The sequence below is a fragment of the Python bivittatus genome, unplaced genomic scaffold (genome assembly GCF_059951505.1).
Source record: "Python bivittatus isolate LINGU-HERP-01145 unplaced genomic scaffold, Pbiv_v1 ctg000700_np1212, whole genome shotgun sequence".
NCBI lineage: Eukaryota > Metazoa > Chordata > Lepidosauria > Squamata > Pythonidae > Python > Python bivittatus.
Genome location: NW_028277098.1, coordinates 103,771,947 through 103,781,931, shown reverse-complemented (window position 1 = coordinate 103,781,931; position 9,985 = coordinate 103,771,947). Strand labels below are relative to the sequence as shown.

The window sequence follows — 9,985 nt, the reverse complement described above, 5'->3', positions numbered from 1 at the left end:
CTGCCACCCACAGAAACCTGGACCGGGAGGCACCCTTCTGTTTTCCTGGGTGAATGTGGATGTTTTTAAAGCCCCTGAGGAGCTAAAACGCTACATCCTGCAAGGTGGGTTTCTCCAGGTCCGGAATGCAAAGCCGGCTCTGGTCTGGAGAAACCCACCCTGCATGACATGTATTCCAGAGGGTCCTTCTCTGTTACCTGATACAATGGGATGTCCCCTGATGCCATGCGCACCCTGCACAAATGCCCCCCTTCCTGCTCCACTTTCCCCATATTAGTGAGCCACTATTGCCAGATAAGGTAGAGCCAGGATGGTCATGCCAAGCTCCCACAAAAGCCAAATGTTTATACTTGGTTTCATGATACATTCTGCATGCTGTGTCAGTATTTTGGAGGAAGAGATTGAGGAAGGAAGGGAATGGGCAAAATGAAGTGCATATTGGTACAGATATGAAGAAGACCTCTTGGTCTGCTGTCTCCTTGTCCACTTTAGTCAATATTCATTTGAAGCAAGAGCCATAGGTCTCGTGAGGGCAAAGGCGAATGAGTGACATAGTGCACACCATGATGTCATCATGCACATGAGATGAATGTTGTTGTTGTTGTTGTTCAGTCGTTAAGTCGTGTCCGACTCTTCATGACCCCATGAACCATATTGCGCCAGGCCTTCCTGTCCTTCACTGCCTCCCTGAGTTTGCTCAGTTTCATGCTCATTGCTTCAGGGATGCTATCTAACCATCTCATCCTCTGCCGTCCTCTTCTCCTTTGGCCTTCCATCTTTCCCAGCATCAGGGTCTTTTCCAAAGACTCCTCTCTTCGCATTAGGTGACCAAAGTATCTGAGCTTGAGCTTCATTATCGATCCTTCCAATGAGCAGTCAAGGTTGATTTCCTCTAAGATTGACTGGTTTGACCTCCTAGCAGTCCAGGGGACATGAGATGAATTATCTTACTGCAAATGCCACACCCAGGGAACTTCATGGTAGGACTTCTACTGAAGACCCACTCTGCTGAAGATCCCAGCTGGATCCAATTTATTTCTTGCCTCCCCAGGTCTTTATGTACAGGAATGGCATCCACCCAGTGTTATTGGTGACTTCTTAGCACTGGCTTCTTGGGGAGAGGCCAGGTCATTTTGCAGAAGAATGCCTGACCCAAAGCTTGTGTGACAGTGCTTAGCTTCAGCTTTCCGCTCTGCAGGAGGTGATTTCAAAATGTGTTTCCAGCTGACGTAAGGAAATGAGAGGAAAGTTCATCTTGATAGAGGCTTTGATCCTTCTTTTGGGAAAAGGGGGGGGGGTGTCCATGGGAAGCAGAGGAGGGTTATTGCTGCACTGAGAGCTGGCAGCTAGAAGAAACAGGAAGTCTGAGACCTTCTCTTTGCAGCAAACTGGTGCCGGCTGTGCCTGCAAACATTTTCCCTCGGTAAGTTGAGGCTCTTCCAGCAAGCTCAGCTTATCGGGTGAAAAACAAGGCTTTGCCTGCTGGTGTGTGTTTGTGTGTGACCAGTTCTTGCTGGCTCTTTATGCAGACCGACTGATGTTATTTGTGCTCCGTTTCTCCATTTGCATCACTCTGTTCCCACAACCACCAGGACGGCTGAAGCGTTAGTAGAAGCATTTGCAAAACAGGCTAAGCTTGGTTAGGTATTAACTTTGGTTAATTTGGGGGGTAACTTTACTTTTTATGCAAACCTATCCTGTTTGGTTTATGCTTCAATGTACTCTGCCAACCCAGCAAATGTGAAATTCAGGATCCGGGTTAAATGTGTCATGTAAACACAGCTACTAAGTGATCCATAACTTATGTTCCATGAGACTTGGATATCAAGCTCCTAAGTTCCCATTGCCAGCTTCTTCTTTCTTAGGGGAGCATTTGCCCCCACCCCACCCCACCCCCAAAAAGAGGAGCCCTCCTTATCTCCTATAGGAGGGACAAAAGTCTGGCATTTTAAAGGGTGCAGCTTGCAAGATTTACCCCGCTGATCTGACACAGCTGAGCGATGTAGACCTTAGCAGATGCTGCAGAAGAAAGGTTGGAAACCTTCACGGCTGGAAAAAAGATCTCACTGTGCCTCACGAGAAGAGCTCAGTTCAGAAGCTGGAGAAAATGAAAAGATTTCTCTCTCTTGGCAGAGCCTCCTCCCTCCCTCTTGGTCTGACGGGAACAAAGGGTGGCATTTCACTGAGCAACTGTCTAAAAGCTCTTTGCCAGCTGGATTCCTCCAGTTTTCTTGGTTCCTCTTCCCCAAAGAGCAGATGTCCAAGGACAAGAACTGGCTTTGAGGGCAACCCAATTCTGCTCAGTCCCAGGCCTTGCTCACCTGCCATACACTACCCTTTGTCAACCAGGTGCCCACCAAATTGGGGGCGCAGCTCCCAGAACTCCAGACCGAGAAAGGTTGGCATCAATTCCCAGGAAAATGCAGGGAGAGAGTGGGAGAAAGGTCCAACTACTTGGTCCTCTAAGCATGTTGGGCAAATCTTTTATACCAGTGCTTCTCAACCTTGGGAACTTTAAGATGTGTGGACTTCAACTCCCAGAATTCCCCAGCCAGCCATGAATTCTGGGAGTTGAAGTCCACACATCTTAAAGTTCCCAAGGTTGAGAAGCACTGTTTTACACACTTTGAATAACGTCACAGGGTGTGGCCAGGAGCAATTATGAGGGCCTTTCCTCCTGTTTGCCAAAAATCTGCTCACTCCAGACCTCCTCTCAATCCTCGTTTCCTTAATCTTTGGGGGAGAGGGAGTCAAAAAAGTCAAGACAGCAGCCACATCCTGTTGATCAATGCACCACCCTTTTGCGCCTCGGATTGCACAATTGCAGTTTCATTTTTTGGCTGCTGCTGCTGCTGTCTCCTATCAACAGCCCTAAAGTTTTGATTCAAGTTAGAGACAAAGCTCAACTGAGATTTTAAATTCTGGAAATATCATCCACATGTTTGTCCCCATAGCCCTCCGTATAACCTAAACCTGCCCGACAGTGAGGGGAGCGGACTGAGAATTCTGGGAGTCACCTGGAGGGCACCAGGTTGGGGAAGACTGGGGTCAGCCCCCTCCATTGACATGCTTCCTCCCGCTGCTTTTTCCCCACTCTGGACCACCCAAGCGTGGGCCTTGCCTTTCCTCGTCTTCCCTTCCCTTCCCTGAGGAAATAAGCCACGATGGGAAAGAGGCGCCCCTAATTTTCCACCATGTTGACAAGGTTCAAGAGCGTACGAAATTTCCGGGATGGGTGGATGAGCGGAAGCAATGCAGAAATGACTCTTTGACTCTATGAATAGTAATGACAGAATAAACATTTGGGGGAGAATTAATGAGTCCCCAGTGAATTAATTTAAAAAATGGGGCCGGTGGGATGATTATCCCCACAAAATCACTTCTGTGTGAAATTGCTTTTAAACTGTGACTGCCCATCTGTCAGAAAGGCACCCTCAGGGGTGGGGGTGGGAGAAGCTGCTGCCCCCTCCCCAAAACCCCAACCGGCTCTCCTTTGTTAGGGAAGGTGGCGGGAGGCGCTGCTTCCATCCTCCACTGACACGGTGCCATCCTGTCTGCTGCTCGTCCTGAAGGCTCCATTCAAAGGCCAGAATAATTAATTTGGGTTCATCAATCGTCGCAACAAGGAGCTGGTCGTTAGCATCAGTCAAAGCGGCAGCAGTTCCTGTTATCTGCCGAAGCCACAGAGATGGAGACAGATCGGTCTGGCTGCAGAAGGGAGATATTCCCGTGATGGAGAAGGAGGCGGTGGCCAAAGTTTCTTTTGACTAGTCTTGGGGGAGAGAAACCCTAAAGTCCCACCAATTGTGGTGGGTTGCAGGAGAGAGCAAGGCTATCGGGGAGGAGGGGGTGCATTCCAAGAAGGGCAGAGAGACAAGAGACAGTGGAGTCCTTGGGGTCCTTGGGTATCCGCCTCTATTGAGACAAGAGACAACACAGTCCGGAGCAGGAGCGCGGGAAGTGTAAGAGGTTTAGAATAGCCACTCCCTAGGATCTCCCAGGGTGTATCCATTAGGTCAGCTTAGTATCGATTCAGTCTGGCAAGGTTTTGTCTATATGGTGTAAGCAATAAAGGAACTGAACTCTGTTAGACTGTTGCCCTGTTGTTCTTGGGCTGGGCCTGACATCAATGCCCCTGAGACACTTCTCATGTGCTTAAGGCAGGCTATCTGCCTTTTTACCCCTTGGCCTACTTGCTATACCCTTTTATTTTATTTATTTATTGGTTTGTCATGTTTATATAGCCGCCCATCTCACACAAGATGACTCTGGGGGGTGTAATCTCTTTTAGATTAAGAGAGGGGGTTAAGCCACTTGCCAAGGAATTCACATGCCCCAAACCATGAAAAGGGCAGGTTGAGGCACATCCTGACCAAACCTTTGTGCCACACGTGCAATTTAATACCTCTGGGGTCTTACTAATAGGGTCACTCATGCCTGGGCCTTCATGCCTCCATGTTCTTCCTCGATCTTCCAGATTCAGGGATTTCCTTCTACAAGTGTGAGTGGGGAGGGCGAATCCCAAGCTCGATGCAAATTCCCAGTCCTTACTGGGACAGAGGTGATCCTGAAGGGCTTTCAGGCTGGCTAGAAGAGGCCCTGGGTCTCAGGGACTTGGTGCAGGGCATCGGTGTTGCAGGAAAGAACCCTTTGCATATCTGCTGTTTAGTTTGCACTCAGGGGGTAGCTGATCCACCGCCAGGAACTACCAGAGATACACCTCAATGGCTTCCTACTGTTTCCTAGTTGCGTGGTCTGGCCTCTAAGAACTATGACATTAATTTTGGAAGGAGAGGGGGGAGTTCGGAAATTGTAAGGGAGGAAAACACAGTCAACACTTACGGCAATGGGTGGCTCTTGTCCTCCACTGCCAGAGCTGCTCTGCAGTGGTGTCTATCCATGCGTGTGCACCCAGATATGGACATTTTAGAATCACGCAGAGAAAACATTAAAAAGCAGGGAAGGGTGCTTTCTAAAGATGAGCTCCTCTTCTGCTCACTCTTTCTGGAGAGGGCCAAAATCTAAATCAAGGCAGGCTGATCTTCTGAGCCTGAAATTAAAATTCTTAGCTTGCATCTGGTAACGACCCACAGCCTAACCAGGATGTGGCCATCGCAGCTGTGGGTTGGCTGCTGCCACCTGTAATGTGTTTCCATTGTTGCTATTGCGAGCGAATGGTTTTGCTTCTGTCAGGCGGAGGGTAAGTTTGCTCGGTCAAACGTCAGCAACAGTGACACAGAAAGCAAATCCTCAGCCATTATGGGATGGAACACAGGATTGCTTCAGGGTGTCCGGTTTAGAAATTCCAAGCGGCATCAGCAGAGGTGCAATCACACCACCGTGCATTTGGTTCACCGAGTGAGATGATGACAACCTCCTTTGGCAGTGTTTGTGAAAGCAGGCCAGTGGGTGGAAAGTGCAAAGCCCGCGGTGCGTGTTCCCCGATCCCATAGATACTAGTGCTCAGTTAAGCTTCAGTTTAAGCTTCTCCACTCAAAGCCTCCAGCCTTGAGATGACACGATGGGACCCACAGTGGGGAGCCCCAAAGTGGAGAGATCCACTGTAGGGATTCATCAGAGAGCAACCCCACCTTGCTCGCCTTCTCCAAAGAGGAGAAAGGGGAAAGACTTTTCCACCCAATTTCAATAACCGCATGACGGGGTAGTGCAGAAGGGGAGATGACCTCGCCCCCCCCCCCGAGGCTTGCTTATTTATTTATTTATTAAACTTATATGCTGCCCATCTCCCCCAGAGGGGGACTCTAGGCGGCTTACAGTAGGGGTCACTCCCCTGTTCCTGACCCAAGGGAAGGGGCATTGCAAACTAGAAGCAGAACTATGTGCTCAAGAACACACATCACAGACGGACAAGATACACTTCCAAACACATTTGTGAACCAAGTAGAGCTTTTTTTTTTTTGCAAAAAATATAAAAAAGTATGAGATTATAAACACTTGTTCTTTTTTTTGCAGTGATTCCCCCCCTCCCCATTGCATTTCATTCTGCATTTCTCCACGGAGTGCAAAGTTACTGAGATATGTAAGATTCTCCACTTTTTCTATGCTCCACCCCGTGAGGTAGGTGAGTCTGAAAGAGTTACCTTAAGTCACCTGGCGAGTTTCAGAGTTGTGCTTTTTCTCCCCAGATTCTAGCACTGTTTTCATATGTGCCATCAAGATTATATTTTAAGCCACCCTGGGAAATGCAACTTGTTTAAGTATTAAGAAACCTTGGCCCCAAGTCAAGCAAGAATGAATTGTGACCAAGTCTCACTGTAACCGATGGATCAGTGTAAATCCTATTGCTTTAAAAGGGACGGTTGATCTGCAACAAGTCTTGGTTGGATTGTGACCACTGGCTCTTAATATGATTCAGTTGATTTTCCCGGCAAGGAAGTTGAGAAGGGGCAAAGTGCCAATGGGTAAAGCCGTGTGGTTTGTTGACTTGAACTGGGAGCAGCCGTGTCTACAGTGTCACAGGAGAACAGAGGATGGGTGGGCAGGTGGAACTCCTCAAGAACAGGAGGGGCCAGGAGACCTCTTGGGCTGTTTTCCGATTTGCTGGAGGCTCTTGACATGCAAACTTCTGCTCTGGGATGCACCAGCAGGAACTCAGGCTTCGGGTGGGTGTTTATTGGAGGCTGATCCTGCCAAGACTTGCCCTCTTCTCTCTGATTCCTCAGTGCCCGTCCCTTATTGCAGGGCACCAACTGTTTCCTTCAGGTTGGCTCCTGTCAACTAGGATGAGCCAAATCTCTCCCTTTTCCGCTCATGCCTTGAAGCGAAGAGGGACTCTTCTTCCCCAAAGCCAGCCTTTTATTTCAAAGGCTGCGAGTTCAAGAGTTTTGCACCAGTAATATGAGAAGTAACAGAATGGGCTTTTTGGAAAAATACATGGGGGATAATGGAGCACCAAAAGACCAGAAATGTTTTCAGCACCAGATCAGTCTGCTAGAAGAAGACCTGGAGATAATCCAGACCCCCAGCACCTCAAGCCCCTGGTTTCACTGGGTAGCAGCAGGGCTGGAGCCACTGCTTGGACTATGGTTCTCCAAGTAGAGGATCCCCAGACCCTTTTCCTGAGCCCCACCTCCTTTGAGGCCCGGCAGTTCCATGGACCACGTGCTACTGGAATCCAGGGCATCTTCTGATGAGTTCTGAGAATCAGCATCTTCTGAAGAAAAGCTCCCATGTCTGGAGAGCTGGAAGTACTGGGCTCTTTCTCTCTTCTGAGGCCGTTGGCCCCTCACCAGCACAGGAGCACAAGGCTGGCAAGTGGGAGGCAGAGTCTCACAGGTTCTTGGCATCGGCTTTGCCTTGGAAGAAGAAGCAGAAGAACCACACAATGGAGGAGAATCCTGGGAGGTTGCATGAAGCCTTCCTAAGGCCTCTTCACCCAGATCCTGGCTGTCAAGCCCTCCAGGTTCCAAGATGGCACCTGGAGAAGCAAGATAAGCTTTCTTGTCACCTGTCACACCCATGCCTGAACTGATGCATGAGGAATCCTTTTGGGAGGGAGGGTCAGCATAAACAATTCTGTCCACCGTTTCTTTGGATAATGGCTGTGGATTCCTGGTTTTCTCCAATGTTTCACCAGCATCAGGGGCATCAGCTGGGATTGGGGAAGATGGGTTATGGGCTAAAGGGCTGCTCTCCTCCCCACTGTCTCTTGCAGTTATTCCCTTGGCCTCCTTGAATCTGATCAGCATGTTTTCTAGAATTTGCTTGGCTTCTTCACTTCTTTCCAGAGCTTCAGTCCAGATCAAGTGGCCCTTTTCACTGTGCATGCTGGAAGCTTGGATCTTCATCTGCTGGAACTTCTCTGCTGAAAAATCCTTGGACATTCGCCGGAGAGCATCTTCTGTGCCTTGTTGGACCTCCACAATGTTGGGTTCTTTCTCCCTGGCCTTCCAAAGGGACAGATGTTGCTTGCAGTCAAGGTTAAATTCAGTGACCTTGAAAAGACAGAGGTCAATATTTGTTATTGACTCCATCAAAGACTTCCTTTTTGGTTTTCACTCTATGGGAAAGGTGAGTTTTCCTTCTCTATTCTATTTAGGCACATTTATCTCAGACTTCAAATCCAAAGTATCTCCCTAGGAGTCAATGACTGTGAGACTTTCAATTCCTCTCTGTCTCTATCCCACACTACTTGTTTCTGTAAGAATTTAGAAGACCTCTGGGGAGGCATGGAAGCCAAAGTGGGTCTCTCTAGCCCAGAAATCTGAGAACAACACATAAGCTCTTCCTATAATCTTGCATTTGTGAATCAACTAGTGCTAAACTTGGGTGGGAGGAGAATAGATCCTATCTGTTAAGGTCAACAGTGCCCCCAACCAGGAAACCAGTAGACATAGCCCATCATGGACAGAATAATACACAAGCTGGCAGAAGAAGAGCACCTTAATCCTTCATTTCCTTTTCCCCAGTGTGCCCAGATAATTGTTTTGGCAGCTAAGAAGGACAACCTCCTGTTCCTGCTAATGCAACTTCATTGACAACCTCCCCGAGCCCAAGGGCTCCCAGCTCTTCTCCCACTTTCTTTGCATCTCTTCCCTTCTATTTTACTGGGGCCCTTTCTGAGCTCACCTTGTCACAGAATCTGTAGAGGTCTAGGAAAGTCTCCAGCTCCGCCCCTTTCATCTCCATGTCCATGTAGAACATGGTTAGCTTAGCTTGGAAAGCTCCCTTTGCTGCCTCAAAGGCCCCCATCTCAGGAAACTTGAACCCTTGGATCTTGGCAGCTTCCTTGGATAAAGAGAGGCCCCGGTTGTAGTGCACCTAAGGGAGAAAGAAGGCAAACCATTGCTTGCCACGTACAACTTCATTTATTACGCCCAGTGACAAAACAGGACTGCGATCCATGAATGGGACTTCCACATTCAGAGCACAACAGGAGATCTTGGGCAGGTGAGTATTGACTCTGAGTGATGCTCAGAGATCGTTCCCAGGCCCCTGCTGGAGCAACAATGCTAAGCTAACGGACCTTTGGTCCAATGTACCAGGCTCTCCTAAATTAAGAAGTCGATGCTATCTTACAGTTTGGAGGCCAGTAACCACCACAGATCAGAGAAACCTAAACTCTATGGGTTCAGAGAAGAAGCATGACCGGTGCGTTCTACTTTGCTCTCTATGTATTATTTATGGATTTATTCATCAGTTATATTCTACCATTTTTCCAGAACTCCCCAGAGTGGACATAGCAGTCCCTCCTTCAGCCTTTTCCCACAAGAGCAATCCTGCAGGCTGAGAGAGAGAGTCATTGGTCCACGTCACCCAGGAGCTTCTATAGCTGAGGATGGGCTTGATCCCAGATCTCCCACAACTTCGTCCAACACCTTCCCTGCTTCACCACACTGAGTCCTGGCCTTGAGCGAGCCCTGCCAAATGAAAATGTCAGGGTAGGTGTTCTATTGGTTAACTTTCAGGCAAAGCTTGATAGCCTCAGTCCTGCCCTGACTATGCTAACCCGGCTAGGATATTGCGCAGCAGCTCAGGATTCATATTAATCCAGGAAGCCCAAGACCATAAATGCAGAGAGTGATGGAATGAACTGGATTTATGGATTTGCTTAGGTGACTTTGGGATTGCGAGTTGGAGGGGAAAAAATTGGAAGGAACTGTTAAATGGAGACCCTGCACCTGGACATGGCTGGATACACCATTTGAACATCACGTTGACTCACAATGGGAAATTTGGAGAAATGCAACCCAAGCAAGCAGGACACTTCCAGGTGCAGACTGTGGAGAAGACTGTGAATGATTATGATCAAGTATGCAGGTTAAACTCAGAAAAATTAAAGAGCTTAGATGTGTCAGGCGGATTTGATTTGGAGGAACTTCAGTCAGAATTTAAGATCGGTGGAAGGAACAGAGTTGGTACGCTTGGCTCTGCGGAGGAGAATTGAGACACTGTGGGAAGAGATAAGAGACCTTGCAGAGCAGACTTTTTTCGAAGCAGAAAAAACATCCCCCAAATTTCAAAG

The 9,985-nt window shown here is 48.4% G+C and overlaps 1 protein-coding gene across 2 annotated transcripts in view; it reads right to left on the bottom strand.

Moving 5' to 3' along the window:
- Window positions 1-5,876: 5,876 nt before the first annotated feature.
- The window catches only part of KIAA1755 (KIAA1755 ortholog), a 33,847-nt gene continuing 29,738 nt past the window's right edge, over window positions 5,877-9,985 (bottom strand). The window contains exons 13-14 of one of the 2 annotated variants that reach the window (XM_025175453.2): window positions 8,590-8,781; window positions 5,877-7,955 (exon numbers count right to left, since the gene is read on the bottom strand). In XM_025175453.2, the coding sequence (XP_025031221.2) occupies window positions 7,005-7,955; window positions 8,590-8,781 (1,143 nt within the window). In that variant the 3' untranslated portion in view covers window positions 5,877-7,004. The remainder of the gene's footprint in view (window positions 7,956-8,589; window positions 8,782-9,985) is intronic. The other variant, XM_007441863.4, reaches the window with a different exon arrangement.